Genomic DNA, 23087 nt, shown 5'->3' on the forward strand with positions numbered 1-23087 from the left:
AGGAAGCCAAAATATCTAGAATGTGTCATTCTTGTATCTATGTTACTCGTATCAGTTACTAAAGGGCACTATTTACGTCCGGTGTACCCTGCATCTACTCCCTCGGTCTAGTCGCGGGCGTCTAGTAAAGTCGGTCCAGTCAAGTGCGACATGCTCCGTGTACTGCGCGAGCGAGCGCCGCGTGCGCGCGCACAAGAAGGTCGCACACGAGCGCAGGTACATCTGCAGGCTGTGCAAGAATGTGGCTACTACCAGGTGAGTTGATTCTTAATGGTCTTGTTGGTCTATAATGGCAACGAAAGATAATTTTTGAAGGATATAGGGTAAAAAATGGTACTAAAGGGATTTGAAAATAGGATGCTGCGTTTTTGGAATAAGGTGCAGCTATAGGACTGGTAGGACAGGTAATATAGGCGTATGAATACAGATACATCTGGCACCTGTACAAGAACATGTCTTATGACATTGACTATAGGGTATGGAATGGCAGCGAAAGATAATTTTTGAAAGATATAGAGTATAAAATGCAAAATAACTGAAATGATCAGCTCTGACTGGCACAGGTACATATTTGTTATCAGGTCTTCGTCGTGCCTGAAAGATTACCAATAACCTCCCTCACTTTCATCTAAATACAATACTGACTAACATTCACTATCAATGCCCCCCTGCCTGCCCTGCAAAGGACCACAAGGCGTGAGTGTGTGTCAATATTGTTATTAATCGTACTTTTGTTTGCAGTCACTACGCGCGCGAACATCAACGCTGGCACAACGGAGTCACTTACGACTGCAAGAAATGTGACATGTCTTTTAGGTAAGTTGATAATAATTAATTAAAATCATCAAGAAAGCCTCAACTAAACCTCAACTAAACTCTATACGGTTTTGCAAAAGTGCTATAGGTACTAAGCCGAAAGGGGGTGACTCAGGGGTCAATCTGAACAACTTTTGCTCTACGACTTTAGGTAGGTAGGTAAGGGGAGGCCTTTGCCCAGCAGTAGAAAATAAATACCCTGTTATAAAAAAGGTAGGTATAGTACAAGTACCACTTTTAAAATACCCTGTATATAATATAATGTGTAGGCTGTTTGATTGTCGAATTACATAATGTTTTTTCTATCTTTCTCAAAAACTTTACCTATAATATTATTTTGCTTACAGAAAGTCCACATCCTACCTCACCCACCTCCGGCTCCAACACCCCAGTGAGTACGTGTGCGACATCTGCGGCGCTTCCTTCATAGGGAAGAACGGACTGAACACGCACAAGCTGAAGACTCATAAACACGACCAGGTAGGACTTATGGGGTAAAGTCATTTCTAGACAGGACGAAGGATATTGTTTGCGGTGGCTAATTTTGTGTTCAAGGTAGTTAAAACGCATATAGCGTTGTTAGAAATCAAAATATCCATGAAACAAAGTATAACGCGAGCAGATAAAGAAACACTACGGAAATGGCGGACGGATTCATGCTATTTCGCAATGTCTTATGCGTAGGCTTGTAAATACTCATGCTATCTCACTTTAATCATTCCCTGCCTTCTTTCATTCATACTAAAGCCGCTATTTTAACATTGCTTCTTTATTTGCGCGTGTTATAAAAGCTATCTAGAAGAATCAATTCCGGGAAAGGAAACAGGGTCACAGTAATGCCTTGAGGTTCATACCTCAATCATCCACTGCTGGACATAGGCCTCTTTCTCGAGTCCACATCCTACCTCACCCACTTACGCCTCCAACATCATGTCTGTTGTGTCAACTGCTGGTGTTCCTTATTTAAATAAATAAAATAAATTAAATAAAAACACGCGAGGGAGTACGTGTGCGACATCTGCGGCGCTTCCTTCATAGGGAAGAACGGACTGAACACGCACAAGCTGAAGACTCACAAACACGACCAAGTAGGACTTATGGAGTAAAGTAATATCTAGCAGATAGACAGGACGAAGGATAGTGTTTGGTGTAGCTTAATGGGCGATCAAGGTCATTAAAACGCATATAACGTTGTTAAAAATCAAAATATGCATGAAATGAAGTATAACGCAAGCAGATAAAGAAACAATACAGAAATGGCGGACGGATTCAAGCTTTTTCGCAGTGTCTTATGCGTAGCCTTTAATGCTACCTCGCACTTATGCTTCATCACGCTAATAGTGGGTATGTTATAGCCATTGCCATTCCCACTTTCTTTTGTATTACAGCCGCCATTTTAACATTGCTTCTTTATTTGCGCGCGTTATAGAAGCTATCTATTAAAATCAATTCCGGGAAAAGAAACAGGGTCACAGTAATGATGCCAGGTTCATACCTCAATCATCCACTGCTGGACATAGGCCTCTCGAGTCCACATCCTACCTCACCCACTTACGCCTCCAACACCATGTCTGTTGTGTTAACAGCTGGTGTTCCTTATTTAAATAAATTAAATAAAATAAATAAAAACACCCGAGTGAGTACGTGTGCGACATCTGCGGCGCTTCCTTCATAGGGAAGAACGGACTGAACACGCACAAGCTGAAGACTCATAAACATGACCAGGTAGGTTTAGTAGGCGGACTTGGTGAATAGAGCAATCTCTATCAGATATACAGACGGATTTTCAGATGAAAGGTAGCTAAATGAGTTTTCAAGGTAGTTAAAACGCATAGGGCGTTGTAAAAAAATAATGAAATAAAGATAAAGTATGACGCTAGCAGATAAAGAAACCGTAACGGGCTGACGTATTCGTGCTATTTCGCTGTGTCTTATGCGTAGCCTAGTCAATACTAGTTCGTACCCATGCTATCTCACTTTAAACGTAGCCCTGCCTTCTTTCATTCATATTAAAGCCGCCATTTTAACAGTGTTTCCTTATGTGCGCGTGTTATAAAAGCTATCTAGAAGAATCGATTGCGGGAAAAAAGCAGGTTCACAGTAATGACGCCAGGTTCATACCTCAATCATCCACTGGACATAGGCCTCTCTCTCAAATCCACATCCTACCTCACCCACCTACGCCTCCAACACCCCAGTGAGTACGTGTGCGACATCTGCGGCGCTTCCTTCATAGGGAAGAACGGACTGAACACGCACAAGCTGAAGACTCACAAACACGACCAGGTAGGCGGACTTATGGAGTAAAGTCATTTCTAGCAGATAGACAGGACGAAGGATATTGTTTGGGGTAGCTAAATGGGTGTACGAGGTAGTTTAAACGCACATATCGTTAAAAATAAAGTTTAACGCGAGCAGACAAAGAAACAATACGGAAATGGCGGACGGATTCATTTCGCAATGTCTTTCGCACTCATGCTATCTCACTCTAATCGTAGGTCCATTAATACTAAAGTCGCAATTTTAACATTGTTTCCTTATTTGCGCGTGTTATAAAAGCTATCTAGAAAAATCAATTCCGGGAAAAGAAACAGGGTCACAGTAATGCCTTGAGGTTCATACCTCAATCATCCGTTGGACATAGGCCTCTCTCTCGAGTCCACATCCTACCTCACCCACTTACGCCTCCAACACCATGTCTGTTGTGTTAACTGCTGGTGTTCCTTATTTAAATAAATAAAATAAAATAAATAAAAAATCCGAGTGAGTACGTGTGCGACATCTGCGGCGCTTCCTTCATAGGGAAGAACGGGCTGAACACGCACAAGCTGAAGACCCACAAACACGACCAGGTAGACACAATCCCTATAACCTTTGGATGAGAGCTTCTGTACCTTGGAAAAGTATAAATTCAGAAACCATCCATTCATTGGTTCTAAAAAACCAGGATTGGTTTAGACACAGACACAGTTTAGGTACAAGGTAACACGACTAGGTATATAGTTATTTTCTTATTACATGTCTATTAATAATTTGCATACTGATAACGCAGCCTTATAGCCCAATATTTAGGTATTATGTGTGCGACATAATATGCGGGGCTTCCTTCATAGGGAAGAACGGACTGAACACGCACAAGCTGAAGACACATAAACACGACCAGGTAGGTGCAATAGGCGGGCTTAGTGAATAGAGCAATCTCTACTTGATGTACAGACTGATTTCAGATGGAGGATAGTGTTTGGGGTAGCTAAATGGGTGTTCAAGGATATTAAAACGAGTAGATCGTTAGAAATAAAGTATAACGCGAGCAGATAAAGAAACAATACGGAAATGGAGGACGGAGTCATGCTATTTCGCAGTGTCTTATGCGTAGCCTAGTCAATACTGGTTTGCACCCATGCTATCTCACTTTAATCGTAGCCTTGCCTTCTTTCATTTATATTAAAGCCGCCATTTTAACATTGTTTCCTTATTTGCGCGTGTTATAAAAACTATCTACAAAAATCAACTGCGGGAAAAGAAACAGGGTCACAGTAAAGACGCCAGGTTCATACCTCAATCGTCCACTGCTGGACATAGGCCTCTCTCTCGAGTCCACATCCTACCTCACCTCACCCACTTAGAAAGAAAGAAAGAAAGATACATTTATTTGACACACTGAGACAGAATAATAAGACAGAAAAAAAAGAAAAAGAAACAAAAACAAAATAAAGACAATACTTAATACATATTAATACAGAACAATTATTGCAATTTTACTTACGCCTGCAACACCCGAGTGAGTACGTGTGCGACATCTGCGGCGCTTCCTTCATAGGGAAGAACGGACTGAACACGCACAAGCTGAAGACTCATAAACGGTTCTACCTTTTTTGGCATAAGATTTTTTTGCCTAATCTCGTATTGCATAGTAACGTTTGGTCAAAGTCTCGTTACGCCTAAAATTGTATGGCATAAATCTCGTTTAGTAAAAAGTTATTTCGCATAACATTGTTTAGCCTAATAATGGTATGGCCAAATCTTGAATAGCCTAATAATTCTATGGCATAGGTTTATACAAAGTGTGGCGACTATGTTGCAAAGTGCGTGTCAGCAATTCAGCGTTCCGTAGTAGAGTCACAAGTATCACACGCCAGTAGCCCACGTCACTCCGCCTTCGTCACACCTCTATTAATTAATTCGTGCCTTTGTGTACCTTGTGTGTTTTCGGACAATATAAGTATTTGAACAGTATCAACAATAACAGTGTTTCTCTTCAACCTTCTGATCAGGACTATACTAAATATTAGAACCCCCAAAGTGGTGACCCTCGACGGACACAGTGGACTTAGTGAAATTAACTTTTAAAGTGTAAATTGAACTGCATAGTGGGTTACTCATTTTTTTTTTTTGGCGAAGGCGGAGGAAGATAATTTAATTTAATCGTTGGAAGTGTACGGACACAGTGTAAAGTGCGTGCGGGTGAAAATGAATCCCCCAGGCAGTTACACACCACCGGCCGCGACTGCATCTTCGGAAATCGCAATGGTTACGGTGCAAATGCGTGTACCGGATTTTTGGCCGGACCTACCTTCCCTATGGTTCTCGCAGTTCGAGGCAATAATGGCACCACAGAAACAAAGCGACAGCACAAAATTTGACATGGTTGTGTCAAAATTGGGACGCGACGCACTTCGGCAAGTCACCGATATCATCAAGACACCACCGGCCACAGATAAATACAAGGCGTTGAAGGAGCGCCTGCTGGCAGTGTATGAAGAAAGTGCGGAGTTGCAATTCCAGCGACTCGTGAGCGATATGGACCTGGGCTCACAGAAACCTTCGCAATTATTACGAAGAATGGCCGACTTAGCGAAGAATTCCGATATTTCCGATGGACCGTTAAAAAATTTGTGGATAAGTCGCTTGCCACCGAGTGTACGAGCCGTATTAGCAGCCAGTGGAGACACCAGCCTGCAGAACCTAGCCTCCATAGCCGACAAGATCCTTGAAAACCTCGGTAATGGTGAAATCGCTGCGGTGAGTCATACACAAAGTCACACGCCTGTTACAACTGAGGCAAACCCTAACACAGAGCTGATACAGCATCTACGCTGCCTGACTCTGGAGGTGAAACAGCTACGGGGCGAAGTCGACGAGATCAGAACGCGGCCGCGGGGCCGATTTCACCAGCGAGGAGGCTGGCGCGGACGTCAGCGGCGATACAGCGGAACGAGAAGTAGCAGCAGGTCTTACATGCAACGTCGCGCCGAGAACAACCCTGAGTGGCTGTGTTACCCACACTATCGTTACAGGGAGAATGCTCGTTCCTGTCATTCACCGTGCAACTGGTCCAGATTACAGTCAAAGGAAACCAAGGAAAACTAGACGCGGTGCAGTCAACAAGGGCGGACGACTGTACTGCAGGTAACCACCGCCTATGTGTACAAGACTATCGTAACGGTTTGACATTTTTAGTGGATACCGGAGCAAATGTGTCAGTGATTCCCTTGAGTAAAGTAAATACTAAAGATAAACGTGAGTGTTCATATAAACTGTATGCCGCCAATAATTCGGAAATTAAAACGTATGGTGTTACTACTTTGGAACTAAATTTAGGGTTGCGTAGAAGTTTTAAGTGGACATTTATAATTTGTGACGTAAAACAGCCCATCATTGGTGCCGATTTTTTAAAAGCATATAGATTAATCGTAGATTTACATAATAGGAAACTGATTGACGGTCTCACGAATTTATCGAAAACAGGATCCGTAATAAAGTGTCATGAACCTTCATTGACTAGTATACATAATGATAATCCCTACAAAGATCTGTTGTCTGAGTTCTCAGAAATCACCAAGCCGATTTGTTATAAACAAAAGTCAAATCATAGCACGGTTCATTACATTGAAACTACCGGCCCGCCGGTTTATGCGCGTGCGAGACCATTACCGCCGCAGAAACATAAGTTAGCATTAGAAGAATTTCGTTTAATGCAGGATTTAGGTATTTGCAGACCATCGAAGAGTCCCTGGGCCAGCCCTCTCCACATAGTTCCCAAGAAGGATGGCGGAATTAGACCCTGCGGTGACTACCGTGCACTCAACGCGAACACGAAGCCCGACAGGTACCCGATTCCGAGACTACAAAATTTCACCTTAGGATTGGCAGGTAAGAATATTTTTTCCCGCCTAGATATTAACAGGGCCTATCATAATATTTGTGTAGCACCGGAGGACATCGAGAAAACAGCGATCATAACGCCTTTTGGTCTTTACGAGTTCCCGCGGATGACATTCGGATTACGAAATGCTGCACAAACATTCCAAAGATTCATGGATAACTCAGTTTTACAAGGTCTAGAATATTTTAAGAATGCTGACGGTCAGGAGCGAAATTCATACATGTCATGCTACATCGATGACGTCATCATAGCCAGCAGCGACGAGGATCAACACCGCGAGCACCTCCGACAGGTATTTCAAAGGTTTGAAGAATACGGAATAACTATAAATTTAAATAAATGCGAGTTCGGTCAGTCTCAAATCGAATTTTTAGGTTACATGGTTTCAAAAGACGGTATAGCCCCACTTAAATCAAAGATTGACGTCATACAAAATTTCCCTAGACCGGAAACCGTAGCGCAGCTTAGACGATTTCTCGGGATGATTAACTTTTATAGATTACACATAGAGCATGCTGCCGAACACCAAGCGGAGCTTAATAAGTTTTTACACGGCGCTAAAAAAAAAGACAACACCAAGATTAAATGGGACGATAAGGCAGTTGCCGCTTTTGAGCAGTGTAAACTTAGCTTACAGCAAGCGGTTACACTCGCTCACCCTCACGGATCAGAAGGGCCACTAGCGTTAATGTGCGACGCTTCCGGTAAATGCGTAGGTTCAGTTTTACAGCAGAAAGTAAATAATGAGTGGAAACCACTTGGTTATTTTTCCAAAAAACTCTCGGAAGCTCAACAAAATTATAGTACGTATGACCGAGAATTGTTAGCAATTTATCTGGCAATTATTCATTTTCGTAACATGATTGAAGGTCAACAATTAACAATATTTACAGACCATAAACCGTTAATTTACGCACCAACAAAAGTAGGTACAGACCGTGAAACTCAAAGACGCAAACGCCAGTTATTATTTATCAGTGAGTTCACAAGTGATATTCAACACGTAAGTGGCGAAGGAAATACATTTGCTGACGCGCTATCACGTGTTGTTGAAACAATAGATTGTCCCACAGCTATCGACTTCGACGAAGTAGCTCGAGCACAGGATGTTGACGAACAAGTTCCACTCCTGTCAGCAAAACAAGGGACTACATTAAAGTTAGTCAGTTCTCCATTATGTGACAGAGCGATTTATTGCGACATGTCAGATAACAGTGTTAGGCCATACCTACCATTACAATTTCGAAAAACAGCTTTTGATTTAGTTCATGGTATTAGTCACCCTGGCATTAGGACTACCCGTAAAATGTTAACAAAAAAATATTATTGGCCAGGCATGTATTGTGCCTTGTATTGTTTCCGCTGTTTGGAAAACGCTCCGCTCCGCTTCGCTGCGTTCCGCTTTGGTTTTGATGAACATGTGCACCTAACACGCTCCTCCTCGCTTTGCTCGTCGTCGCACCTGTTTCTAGGTTTCGATCTCATGGGGTTTGTAATAATTATATTGGTCGTTAACTTTCGATTTTTTGATCATACAATATCGTGATTTTCGGGATGTAGGAGAAAAATACCACAATTTGTACATTTACTACATACTTACCCCCTTATTCATAGATAAGTTACAATACGTTTTAACTAATAAACTGTTTTGTCCCTCTCTGTCAAAGAACAAATTGTTCTTTGTCGGAGAGGGACAAAACAGTTTATTAGTTAAAACGTATTGTAACTTTTCTATGAATAAGGGGGTTAATATATTATTTATTAAAATAACATTAGGAGAAACAAGATTATACATAGGTATAGACGAACATAAATTTGAGCAAACGAAACTTAGGTGTTTAAAGATTGTGCCTAAAGAGTTTTAGACGAAACGAGCCTTATGCCACATAAGGCTTGGCAAAGTGATGGTTCGGCCAAAAAAGTTTAGACCATACGAGTTATGCGAAATGAGTTTTGGTCAATAAAGATTATGCCAGATGAGCGGAACCCCTCATAAACACGATCAGGTAGGTTTAATAGCCGGACTTATAGAGTAAAGTACGGATTTTCAGATGAAGGATATAGTGTAGGGTAGCTAAAGGGGTGTTCAAGGTTGTTAAAACGCAAAGATCGTTAGAAATAAAGTATAACGCGAGCAGATAAAGAAACAATACGGAAATGGCGGACGGATTCAAGCTTATTCGCAGTGTCTGATGCGTAGGCTTGTCAATACTCATGCTCACTTTAATCATAGCTCAGCCTTCTTTCATTTATACTAAAGCCGCCATTTTAACATTGCTTCCTTATTTGCGCGTGTTATTAAAGCTATCTAGATAAATCAATTCCCGGAAAAGAAACAGGGTCACATTAATGCCTTGAGGTTCATACCTCAATCGTCCACTGCTGGACATACCTCATTAGTTTTATATAAGTAATTTAAAGAGACTACGATCCCACAGACAAACTGTATATACACAGTTTTGTGGGACATTAACTGTAAAACCTATATGAAATTTGTACACTTTTATAAATAAATAAAGGCCTCTCTCTCGAGTCCACATCCTACCTCACCCACTTACGCCTCCAACACCATGTCTGTTGTGTTAACTGCTGGTGTTCCTTATTTAAATAAATAAAATAAAATAAATAAAAACACCCGAGTGAGTACGTGTGCGACATCTGCGGGGCTTCCTTCATAGGGAAGAATGGACTGAACACGCACAAGCTGAAGACTCATAAACACGACCAGGTAGGTGCAATAGGCGGGCTTAGTGAATAGAGCAATCTCTACTAGATAGACAGACAGACCTTCAGATGAAGGATGGGATGGTTTGCGATAGCTAAATGGGTGTTTAAGGTAGTTTAAACACATAGATAAATTATAACGCGAGCAGATAAAGAAACAATACGGAAATGGCTGATGGATTCATGCTATTTCGCAATGTCTTATGCGTAGTCTTCAATGCTACCTCGCACTCATGCTAATCGTAGGTCTGTTATAGCCATCCCCACTATCTTTTATATTAAAGCCGCCATTTTAACATTGTTTCTTTTTCTCTGTTCCAGGAGTTAGATCGCGAGTTGTTCTGTGAAGACTGCGAGCTCAAGTTCAGAAACAACGAGGCTTTACAGAGACACAGAGACACGTCATCACATCACACCAAGACTGACGAGTTCTTGTGAGTATACCTTACAATTTATTAGTATAATTATGTGGTGACATACCACGATACCACTCACACACAGCCATTCGACTCCAAACGAGGCAGAGTCTGTAATATGGGTTAGTGACTGCTACAGTTAGTTTCCTGACCGCGACATATATTTGTTCAAAGACAGGTGTTGTTTTTGGGTGTTAATATTAGTAGTAGGTATCTATGTAAGTATCTTTCTAGATTTAACAGCTATCCGATATCCATATTACAGGTTCTGCCAAGCTTGGGGTTGAATGGCCGTGTTTAAGATACATACTTACTCCGCTGGCTCAGCGACCCGAAGTGGATCTTGGCCTCCGACATTAAAGGGCGCCAATCATCTCTATTCTGTGCCAATTCTGACCAGTTGGACACTTCCAGCTTTTTCAGGTCCTTGGCGACTTCGTCCTTCCAGTGTTCTTGTGTAAGATGTACCCATATATTTATGTATTAATTCATTCTATGTTGTTCTCTTGTTCCAGTAAGTCGTGCCTGGCCTGTGGCTCTAGCTTCGACTCGGAGCGCGCGCTGTGGGAGCACAACAAGACGCACAAGACGCAGATAGAGAAGGTCAAGTGTAAGGAGGTCAGTATTGTCCGGCTCGAAGGATCATTTTTGGGCTTGTAAATAGCAAAATAGGTGTTATAACACATTTATTCATGAAAAGAGGTTAGAAATTAATAGTGACAGAAGACACTATGCATTATCAAGACTAAATTCTCAAGTAATTTTATCTCGATAGGTCATATACAGGGTGTTGCAAAAGCAGTATTATTTAAAATAACTTTTGCTTTATGTGTTTTGCAAAATTGCTAATGACCCCCTAAATCACCCTCTTTCACCTTAATATACCAATATAGCAACACCCTGTACAACAATAGGTGCCACTACAGCAACACCCTGTATAACAGCAGGTACCACTATAGCAACACCCTGTATAACAGTAGGTACCACTATAGCAACACCCTGTATAACAGTAGGTACCACTATAGCAACACCCTGTATAACAGTAGGTACCACTATAGCAACACCCTGTATACCAGTAGGTACCACTACAGCACCACCCTGTATACCAGTAGCTGTGTAAGTCGTGTCTGGCCTGCGGCTCTAGCTTCGACTCGGAGCGCGCGCTGTGGGAGCACAACAAGACGCATAAGACAAGGATAGAGAAGGTCAAGTGTAAGGAGGTCAGTTTGTGCGGCTCGAAGGATCGTTTTTAGGCAGAAATATGAATCATTTATTCATGAAAAGGTGATAAATCATAAGTAAAAGACGTAAGATACTATACACAAGGCTAATTCTCAAGTAATTGGATCTCGATACGTCATATACAGGGTGTTTCAAGTCTGGAAACTAAGTCGAAAGGGGATTATTCTAAATTACTGTAGTTTCAGAATCAAAAATCACTTCAGAATGACTCTTTCAGCTTAGTATACCACTATAGCAACACCCCGTATAACAGCAGGTACCACTATAGCAACACCCTGTATAACAGTAGGTACCACTATAGCAACACCCTGTATAACAGCAGGTACCACTATAGCAACACCCTGTATAACAGTAGGAACCACTATAGCAACACCCTGTATAACAGTAGGTACCACTACAGCAACACCCTGTATAACAGTAGGTACCACTATAGCAACACGCTGTATAACAGTAGGTACCACTACAGCAACACCCTGTATAACAGTAGGTACCACTATAGCAACACGCTGTATAACAGTAGGTACCACTACAGCAACACCCTGTATAACAGTAGGTACCACTACAGCAACACCCTGTATAACAGCAGGTACCACTATAGCAACACCCTGTATAACAGTAGGTACCACTATAGCAACACCCTGTATAACAGTAGGTACCACTATAGCAACACCCTGTATAACAGTAGGTACCACTATAGCAACACGCTGTATAACAGTAGGTACCACTACAGCAACACCCTGTATAACAGCAGCTACCACTATAGCAACACCCTGTATAACAGTAGGTACCACTATAGCAACACCCTGTATAACAGTAGGTACCACTACAGCAACACCCTGTATAACAGTAGGTACCACTACAGCAACACCCTGTATAACAGCAGGTACCACTATAGCAACACCCTGTATACAGTAGCTGTGTAAGTCGCGCCTGGCCTGTGGCTCTAGCTTCGACTCGGAGCGCGCGCTGTGGGAGCACAACAAGACGCACAAGACGCAGATTGAGAAGGTCAAGTGTAAGGAGGTCAGTTTGTCCGGCTCGAAGGATCGTTTTTGGGTTTAAGAATAGCAAATATCACAGATTTATTGATGAAAAAGTGAGAAATATGTTACAGACATAAGATACTATTCACAAGGCTAAATTCTCCAGTAATTGGACCTCTATAGGTCATATACAGAGTGTTGCAAAAGTGGAAACTAAGTCGAAAGGGGATAATCCTCAATAAACAAGACACACAAGACTAAGATAGAGAAGATCAAATGTAAGGAGGTCAGTTTTAGTTGGTTTCATCATAAGTTCATCCGGCTCGAAGGACCAAAACCCGGCTTACAAATTCCATCGCACAGATTCTAAAAACATTTGACTGTCACTTTTAGTAAGCTGAGACTTTACTTAAGTAATGTTTCACAACGTTTTTAACTGACTTAAAAAATGGAAGGTTCCCAATTCATCTGTATTTATGTTTTTTGTATGTTCACCGATATCTTCGCTATTTATTGGCCGATTTTGATAAAAAAAAAATTATTCACAGTGCGGATTAGTCTGTGTGTTCACCAACTACTCGGCGCACTACCGCAAGTTCCATCTCGGGGCGACAGAGGGCGCGCGGCGGCAGGCGGCCAAGAACTACGTGTGTGAAGTGTGCGGGAAGAAGTGTTCTGTGAGTGGTTTATTTTGTGTTTTAAATATTAGATAGATTTTTTTGAGAGCTATGTTAAAAGTTTTACTTTAATCCTGAAAGCTAACACGGCGAACGAGGCGCGCATGTCAAGACGTGACAAAAGTTTTCCGTCGTATTCGCGCGATGTAAAGTAAACTTGTTATTGGCCTTGTATACTATTAATTATCTTAAGTCACATATGTTTTATAAGCGCTGTTAGTTTCCTGAATAAACATAAAATAAAAAAAATAAATAAAGCTTTTGTCACATCATAATAGGCTACCAGGATGTCATCTTACTATTCGCCAAATTTGATAAAAAATGGTTCAACAGTTTATCCATGAATGACTAACAGACATCCATCCGTACTTATACATTTTATACTCCATTAGCAATTGCTACATAATCATTCTCAAGATTACTGGCTTTGTATTTCATAAAAAACGCTATAAAAAACAATGTTACTCGCACTTGGCTTTTATTTTTCTTATAAAGTTATAATCCACAGCTTCTACCTACCACAGATAGATGTCGCTACAAACCTACATTTACTAAATCCATTCATTCACATTCCACAGTCCAACTCCACACTATCGTACCACCAGCGCTCCCACACAGGAGAGAAGCCGTTCAGCTGCCCGCTCTGCCCCAAGCGGTTCAAGGTGCACCAGCTCATGAAGGTATGTACCTTTCTCTCTTATATAGGGTGTCCCGAAAATCAACGATAATAATTTAGATTTGTTTATTGATAATTATTCATTAGGTACATGTCAATAGTTATAATATTAAATAACAGTTAAAAACATATCGGTAAAATTAAATAACCGCATTATCTACTCAGTAGTTTCTACTGAACTTCTACTTCTTCAGAGCATTGTACACATTCAAAAACGGCGATACGGCTTGCGATATAACACGTGAGTTCAAATGTACAGCGAAAAGCGGGTGACTCGCTTGCGAGTCTGACTACCCCTTCGGGGCTTACAGTCGTGAGCGTGGGCAGTGAACGGTTTTTCCAAGAAACAGTGTATGACCTGTTATAATTATGATTATTTGTAAATATTTTTGACATGCTATGGGACAACCTGTATATCAATCAAGCCCTAACAGGGCTTCCACAAACCAGAAAATACAGAAATTTAGCGCTGTATATGGCTCATAAAGGTATGTATGTACGTACGTACTGCGGGAACCTAACCCCTCTCAAACGACATTTGTTCACAATGACCCCCTTTTCGGCTTACGATACCCTTTTTGCAACACCCTGTATATCACAAATTACTACTCATTTCAGATCCACTACCGCACGCACACCGGCGAGTGTCCCTACATGTGCTCGATGTGCCCGAAAGCCTTCAAGCATAAGGCCGCGCTCAACCGACACGTTAGGGTGAGTTCACACCAATTGTGATAGCGTATCATGATATTTTATGCTATGATTTTTTTTTGTTTGTCAGCGTTACTATATTAATTTCTGCCTTCATAGTCGACATCAATATCATTGTTACATATTTATGACATAATTTTAACCGGTTTTAGGTTATTTCATTCCAATCAGTAGTATGTTTAAATCAGAACTATATTTAGCATTCTATAATAATAAGGATTGATATGTAAGATGCGATGCGATACAGTCAGAATTATTTATTACTATCTATTTTTGCAATTTAAATCAGTCTAACTTTATTATCATTAAGATTAAAATCAGCCCAAAATCGTGCACTTTACATAAGCCTCTCTAATTGAGACATAGATATACAGGGTGTTGCAAAAAGGGTATACTAAGCCGAAACCTACATGTACCACCACCTATTCGGCTATGTTGATATCGATGCTGAAGGCCCAAATTCTAATTTTCATCATCATCATCATCATCAGCCTATGTCAACCCACTGCAGGGTATAGGCCTCCTCCATGTTATGCCAAGTCCCACGGTCCTGTGCCACACACAATTCTAATTTTAGTGCTCTCAAAACCTTAAATTCTTTGTTTGACTCTATTTGTGTTTATTTAGTGCCGTCTTTGGTAATCTTGTATTTTTTTCTCCAGGTGCATACGGGCGACAAGCCGTACACCTGTCCCTACTGCGGCAAGTCGTTCTCGCAGTCCAACTCACTCAAGACTCACGTGAACACGGTCCACTTGAAGCTACCCGCGCCTTACAAGCGGAGGACTAAGATGGTGGACTAAGTTATTGTAATAATGGTATAATAGGAGGGTGTTGGACGCAGCTCACAAACCGCCATGTGAGTGTAGTTTAACTATCCTCATACCAAAAAAATAAAGGTGCCCGAACAGGTATGGTAAGTCGAAAGGAGTTTAGTGTGTTTTTTTCTGTAAGTAGGTACTTTTGTACCTACATCTACACTAGAATGATAGAGTAATATGTTTATTCGTGAAAAGTGAGAAATCGTAAGTTACAAACATAAGATACTAAGGCCCTGTTTCACAATGTCACTGTTAAAATAATAATAAAAGATAGTGACAATATGTATTTTATCTCACAGGTAGCCACTAACCAGACATTGTGAAACAGGGCCTTAATATACACGTATACAAGACTAGATCAGCAGCTCATCCGGCTCGAAGGATCAAAATCCGGCCGTACACGAGCCCGTACTGTGGCAAGTCGTTCTCGCAGTCCAACTCACTCAAGACTCACGTCAATACGGTGCATTTGAAGCTACCCGCGCCGTACAAGCGGAGGACTAAGATGGTGGACTAACTTATTGTAATTATGTGTATAATAGTAATTATGTAAGCCAAAAAAGGTTAAGTGCCTAGTTCTCCATTCTCGGTTATCTAACCGACAGGGATTGATTTATAAATTAAACGTCATCTCCATATAAAATTCATGACATATGTGTCAAAAGTGAACCACCACTCCCTGGTTATGCTCTAACCGAGAATGGAGAAATTGCCACTAAGCGGTTTATTCTGTTTACAGAGTGTTGCAAAAAGGCAATGGTTAGCCGAAAGGAGTGATACAGGGGGTATTTTTTCTGTAAATACTTTTTTTGTATACTAATACGATAGAGCTCATTTTAGCCATCATCTCATTACACTAAGGTCAAAAATAATATATTTAATTCTACGACTTTTTCGTCATTAGCGATTTTGTATGGCGAATTTTTAAAAATCGTAGAGCATAGGTTGTTTAGAATGACCTCAGAGTCACCCCTTTCGCCTTAAGCTGCATACAGACCGGCCAAACGAACGCCAACGAACGGGTTTCGTTGATCTTCGTTGCTGCAATCTGCCCTATTATGTATGATAAATATCCATAGTTGGTCGTTCGTTGGGCGTTCGTTGGCCCGGTCTGTACGCATCTTTACTATACCACTTTTGCAACACCCTGTATAGATAATTATGATTGCACTTGCATAGCATATTTATCAACGAAGATAATCTGGTTTAATGCACGTCCCACTAATCACATTGCCACGTGTTTATCAATCGCGACAAAGTGATGTTTACCTACGTCGATAATAGCGCCGTGCTGCCAGGATATGGTAGATCTGTGGTGAGATCCCTAAGTGCCAATTTATCCATTCTCGGTTAGATCATAACCAGGGAGTAGTGGTTAAGTTTTGACACATCTGTCATGAATTTTATATGGAGATGACGTTTAATTTATAAATCAATCCCTGTCGGTTAGATAACCGACTATGGAGAAATTGGCACTAAAGCAATCTGCCTTCCATTATTATTACATTAGTGGTCTCATTGATAAATTTCCACCCTGTTAAGTTTTTTATACAATGTGTAATGTGTATGTACAGAGTGTCGTAAGGGTTTGATATTCTGAGATAAGGGAAGATAGATCTAAATAAAAATATGATTAAATAAGCATAATAATAATAGTGTAGTGTAGAGTGTAGGTATATTTAAGTAATATAAGTATTATGTACTACGTTTTTTTAAAACAAGCTGGAAGAAAGATCTGCAACGCTAGATTGTACAATAGGTCGCAAAGATACCTGACACCCTCTCAGTGGCAATGTCTCTAAGAGTGGTCAGGTTTCTGTGCAGGCCACTGTATCTATTGTTCTGTATACTGAGCTTCATAAGGGTACCTATTGGTAGCGAACGACCTCAGTGGACGACTTGTCATAACGTCTGTACTGCTTTCTATGTATTTCTAAGGGATTCATTTGGCGGCTAGCGATATGATGCTTGACGAAACTTTAAAAGGTGGGCTTAATGCTAAGAACATTTTCTACCAGCCACCCTACAGAAGGCACAGGAAAACTGGTACAAAGATGTGCAAAAAAAATAATATGAAAGATGAAAAAACTAAAAACATTATCGATAGGATTATGAAACTCTTGTCGATAGGAGTTTATACGTTAGTTTCTAACGTTACCGACAGGGGCGCTGGTCGAGATGTCATACAAATTGCGGTGAACCACCTATAAAATTAACGAGGGGAAAATATTCGTGATTGACACACATAGTAGTTGCAAAACCTTATGTCGTTCTCAACCAATTTGCACCTTTATTCATGATGTATCATAAAAAGTTTTTTTTTGTGTATAAAGAAGAATGGCGAAACCTGACCCGCTTTGCATAAGTTAGCAGCCACTCACCAGACCTATTTTAAATTATTGATAAAAATGTCTATTATCAGGGAAAAATATTAAAAAAAATCTAAACCATGGGGTTCTTGAGATATTAGGGTTCAAAAGTAAATTAATTAAATATATTTTTTTCGTTAAATAAGATTTTGCTGAATGGTACACGCACAAATAAGTTTTATAATCTAAATCATGGGATTCCCAATTCATAGCGCATCACAAAATGTATTACATGATTTTATTTATGCAAATAATATCATAATTATTTTTGCACATTTCACACTCAGAAACCTATTTTTATAAAGAGACCAATTTCAAAAATTATTTCATTCTATTCAAGTTCCCGTTATCCCGAAGTAACATAAAATACTTTTTAGCCAGGAATTCCCACGGAAACACTTTTAAAATCAATTTTTAGCTCGAGGGTAACATCTAGTACAGTAGAAAGACTTGATCTTTCAGCACCTATATCTTCGTTCTCCCATGTCTCATAATAATAAAATTAATACCAGTATATGCTGTAGTCACGGACTACACATCAGTGTATGTTTCATCAATGGCCGCTCTGGGTCATGGCGCCATAGAGAAATGGCCATTCTCCTTTGGGGAATATATGTGTTTTATGAAGCATTTTTAAATACTGTGATTCTACCACCATGACAATGTAGGTTAAGTTAACTAATATAATAACTAAAATATAAGACTGTAAATAGTATAATGCTTTAATGTAACTAAGCAATTAATTTTATTATCAGTATTTTATCACGGAATCATCACATAATAATATAATATGCATAATATAAGGAGTTTTATATAACTGGTGTTTTTTTATTATCTCAATCTTCATGTAATTTTTTTTTCATATGCGAATTACAGGTTTTATCAAATTTGAATATAAGTAATATTGATTCTGTCTAATTATTGCTAAGGAATGTAACTTAAGCAAGTTTAGTATATACCTAGGTATACTTAAGGTTATTTTGACAGATGTCAAACACGTACATTTAGCAAAAGAGATAAGGATCCACCAGCACATACACTTTTTTGTTTAAATTTACTGACGAAATGATGAAAAAGAGTAAAACAACTCATTTAATTTTCGGTTGTCCATTTTATTGCTTATAAATTACTATAGTCTGACTAGCAAATGTTATTTATAGACACTTATCCCCTGACGTAATAGGCAGAGTACGGGGTATCGCCTTAACCTCAAATTTACTGACATCTCCCGTCACTACACTGACTGCCACATCAGAAGTGGGGAAAAACCTGCTCGAGAACGTAGCTTCACCCTTCCCACAGAACAACTCAATAGAGCTAGCATCTACATACACTCTCCACAACAATTTCTCTCCATTTGAAGGCGTCCAGGGCGCCATTCTGACACCGTCGTCGCCACCACGGTCTAGGATCACAAAACCGGCCCCAAAATCGAATTTAATACTGACAGTGCTAGTGTTAGTACCTGTGGCAGATAGTAACACCTCTAAGTCTTCAGTTCCGGAGCTTTCGATCCAAATGCGCGCAGATTTATCGGGCAAAACGATTGGGGTTTTCGGGTTTGCGTTGTCAGAGAAGACTATGTCACCAGAAAGGTTATCAACTTCTTCTGCTGGGTTTTGAAGGACGTGGCCTTCTGGGGTGAGGGTCAGGATTCTGGGTAAGGTCATCATGCCTGTAAATCCATCGCCGCCTTCAGGGTAGTTCTGGTCCCACATGTCCATCCACGCGAATAAGATCCGTCTGCCCTCGTGCTCAAAGGTCTGAGTCGCGTAGAAGTCGTGTCCGTGATCCAGCTCGACAAATTCCCTCTCTTGAATGAACTTGTTGGTTTTGTAGTCGAATTTGCCTACCAAGTAGCCGGTTTGGTATAGGTTTCTGTATTTGTAACCATCAGGCTCAACCCCTTGAGGCGAGAAGAGAAGGATGGCCTCTCCATCTAACTCGAAAAGGTCAGGACATTCAAACATGTAGCCCAAAGATCCATCCGATTGGGCTAAAACACCCTCGTAATTCCACTGGAATTTGTCCTTTGAAGTGAACAAAACGATCTCTCCTGTCTTATCTTCGATGGAATGTCCCAGAACCATGTAGTAAGTGTCCTCGTGCTTCCAAACTTTAGGGTCCCGGATGTTAGGCTGGAATTCCGTCCCCAAAATCAAAGGATTGTCAGGGTATTTCACGAAGCGGAATCCATCACCACTAACAGCTAAAGCTTGGGTTTCATTCCTGTATACAACAGCATCAAGATTGACATTACCCGTGAAGTATAAATACAACAATCCATCTTCAATGTACGCACTGCCGCTGAAGACGCCATCAGCATCGTAGGTCTCATCAGGATACATAGCTATAGACAGCGGTTCCCAATTCACAAGGTCTCGGCTTCTGGCGTGGCCCCAATGCGCTATGCCTGGTTCTAGACTGGACTTCGGGTTGTATTGGTAGAAGAGATGGTAGAATCCCTGGTAGAAACTCAGGCCGTTGGGGTCGTTCATCCAACCACATTCGGGGGCTAGATGGTAGCGAGGGTAGTACCTTGGGTTGACCGCTGCTTCGACGGTTAGAACTAACACGGTAAGTGAGATTATTTGGCTTAGTAACGCCATTTTTGCGGCGTGAATTTTGAGTCACTGGTTGAATATGATTTTATGAGCACGACCTAGTAAATACGCGTGCAGGTAATTAACTGTATTTGTTATCAACAGAAAGAAGTTTTCATTTATATGCATTTTAGTCTGAAGATTTCGTTGCTGATAATAATATTGTTATCGTTTATCGGATGATTTTTGATCGGAACATATGGCATTAATGTAAGTAATCAAACTAATCAACGAAGATGTCCAAAAAAGATAAAGCAATATAAATTGATTGATGAGTAATACCTCTAATTTTCCCGTTACCTACTAACTAGATAAAAGCCAGACATCTATATGTAGATTTGTAGATTATGTAAATTGTTACCAGCCTACCTAGTTACTGTAAAATCTGTTAGCAGAACTTATCTACTTATATCTTGTAGGCTGAATTTAGTATTAAGTTAAATAGCTACTAAAGTGAGTAGCTCCTATATCCACCAACAAAAGTTGGCTGGAAGGAATAGTTAGCTTTTTGGCAATAAGCCTGCCCTTGTAGTAGTGCCCTTTTACGGTTTTTATTGTACCTATTTATACTTACTGTGTTTCGTGTAAAATAGTTAAGTGATCAAAAATAAATAAACAAATAAGAACCCAAGATCGTTGGGGCAAATGTTCTCGAGTGGAAACCACTGATTGGCAAGCGTAGCGTGGGACGCCCTCCAATTGGACCGATCATGATGCCATGACACCCTGACGTCCTGACGTGTAGGTAAGACGGTACACTGTATCACGTTGTATGTTGCGTGAATGCGTGTCCAAACATTGCGTAAAGGTAGGTAAGTATCTCCGTTTGTAAAGAAAACACGCACAATCCACGCACGTTCATACAGTTCACGCAAACGCATCGTGATGCGTGGTGGTGTGAGAACCGCATACATATGTACCTACTATCGGGGAAATCCATGCTGGCCCGATTTCAAATCAGAAGCGCAAGCAAAAGCGAAGCAGAAATTTAAAAATAAACTACCGATTTATAGTTAAGTAGGTAATGGCTTTTTAACGGATTTGTCCTTAAATAAATACAATAGATCGATTAATGTCGATAAGTGTCAATATCTCGAAAATTATCGAGTTTTTACTAGGGTCATATTGTGATATTCTGGCCTCTCATGAGCTGACCTATCAGCCCTTTAAGGAATGACGTTGACTTTTGGGACACCCTGTATAAGGTCAGAGTATCCAACCATATCTTGTACATTGTAGATACCTACCTGCCAACCTACAGAGTAACAATTTTAAGGTCATGGAACCCTCACCTTCTGCTGCTTCGGCAGCAGTCGTTAAGCCTAGTCAGAAGTCTTCGAGCAGCTTTAAAACATCTGACAGTCGGGTTTCCCACTTACCCGACAACTCTCTCAGAACAAGCTTGCTTTTTTTGGGGTCCACCAACCCGCACTTGGCCAGCGTGGTGGACTAGGCCTCAAACGTTCCTTCATTGGAAGGAGACCCGTGCCCCAGCAGTGCGGACGTGATGGGTTGTGATGAAAATGAATGGGACCCTCACCGCTACGACCGCCACTTGTAGTCAAGTATAGACCACGAGTGGACTCCGCGTCGTCACCTATGAACTTAATTTCTGTGTCTGAAATGGTCAGGGAAAAGTCAGGGAATTTTTGGAAGCATTCTGAGTGGATGTGTGGACTTGGATGTGCCATAAAATGGCAATAGGCCCGCCCCCTATTACATTGGGACTAACATAACACTGGCGAAAAGTGGGTGCAGAGCGGTGGTAGCTCAGTCGGGTGAGCGCCCGCTTCTCACGCAAGAGATGCGGGTTCGAATCCCGGCGCTGACATGTACCAATGAGTTCTTTGAATTTAAGTACAATTTATACCATCGCTCTTACGGTGAAGGAAAACATCGTGAGGAAACCTGCATATCTAGACTTAGCACATCTAGATATGTGAATCCACCAACCCGCAGTGGACCAGCGTGGTGGGAAATGGTCCAAGCTTAGGAAGGCAGTTTAGACCATCGGGATATGCACAAAGGTTCCACTCGAGAGAGCCAGGTGCAGGTACTTACACCCCCACAGAGAATATAATAGTGGGTGCAGGTGCAGCAATGCACCTCTGCCTACCCCGTAAGGGAGTAGGTACATTAGTACAAGGTGTGAGTGTTTGTTTTTTTTTGTTTGTTTTCATTATGAGTGGACAGCACGTAGTTAACCGTCGTGACCAACGCGTGGACGCCGCGTGATCAGAGTTGTGACTCACACGTGTTTAGCGGGTGAATCCCGGGTGATCAACGAAGTTCCGATTATTCTAGTTTAGCCCTAGGCTTAGATTAACAATATACGGACAAGATGTTGCGTCACATACTGTTTTAAGTTTAACCTAATGAAGACCAGTGAATAAAGTCACAAATCTTCCTACCGATCATATTCAAAATAAGAGTTCAGTTGGTAGAATGTGGTGTTAGGTACAGTCCAACTATAAAGTCGTGAAAACGGAAGTGGATCCTAACTGATTGTTTAAGATCGTATTTAATCGATCTGTTATATTTATTAACGGACAAATCTCAAATTTATTTTTAAAATGTATGTAAAAGTAAGTAAATAACTGATGATCATAAAAAGTCTTAGCAAAATCGCACTCTTTGATGTCAGGACTTTATAGTTTGACTGTAACTATGTACCTAGTGTTGTGATTTCCTTGATTAGTCCTATAATGATTACTAAAATTATCCTATTTGTCATTCTGGTTAAGAACAACTAGTTTAATTTTCAACAGATACTCATTTGGTTTACACAAATATATCAGACGTGATATTGTTTTTATTAAAAGTCAAGTTTTAAAATAGATAAATAACCTATTAATAGCATATAAAATTGTACTGAATTTATAA

The 23087-nt window shown here is 40.7% G+C and overlaps 2 protein-coding genes across 2 annotated transcripts in view; one reads left to right on the top strand and one right to left on the bottom strand.

Moving 5' to 3' along the window:
* Window positions 1–15437, top strand: part of LOC105390799 (zinc finger protein 595) — a 32876-nt gene extending 17439 nt beyond the window's left edge. Inside the window, exons 8-18 of the mRNA XM_048624316.1 lie at window positions 112–255; window positions 742–816; window positions 1164–1296; window positions 10028–10140; window positions 10638–10740; window positions 11235–11342; window positions 12280–12387; window positions 12896–13024; window positions 13603–13704; window positions 14319–14414; window positions 15074–15437. Coding sequence (XP_048480273.1) covers window positions 112–255; window positions 742–816; window positions 1164–1296; window positions 10028–10140; window positions 10638–10740; window positions 11235–11342; window positions 12280–12387; window positions 12896–13024; window positions 13603–13704; window positions 14319–14414; window positions 15074–15214 — 1252 coding nt within the window. The 3' untranslated portion in view covers window positions 15215–15437. The remainder of the gene's footprint in view (window positions 1–111; window positions 256–741; window positions 817–1163; window positions 1297–10027; window positions 10141–10637; window positions 10741–11234; window positions 11343–12279; window positions 12388–12895; window positions 13025–13602; window positions 13705–14318; window positions 14415–15073) is intronic.
* A 3258-nt stretch (window positions 15438–18695) lies between these two features.
* Window positions 18696–20314, bottom strand: LOC105387969 (sucrose-6-phosphate hydrolase). The gene has a single exon (XM_011558782.3). It carries the CDS (start codon window positions 20208–20210, stop codon window positions 18756–18758), a length of 1455 nt encoding a protein of 484 aa, XP_011557084.3. The 5' UTR covers window positions 20211–20314; the 3' UTR covers window positions 18696–18755.
* Window positions 20315–23087: the final 2773 nt, after the last annotated feature.

Source organism: Plutella xylostella, chromosome 11, assembly GCF_932276165.1.
Source record: "Plutella xylostella chromosome 11, ilPluXylo3.1, whole genome shotgun sequence".
Classification (NCBI taxonomy): domain Eukaryota; kingdom Metazoa; phylum Arthropoda; class Insecta; order Lepidoptera; family Plutellidae; genus Plutella; species Plutella xylostella.

What these genes read in the sequence shown, in the direction of transcription:
- LOC105387969 (XM_011558782.3), bottom strand. Translation starts at nt 20,210, where the DNA reads ATGGCGTTACTAAGCCAAATAATCTCACTTACCGTGTTAGTTCTAACC.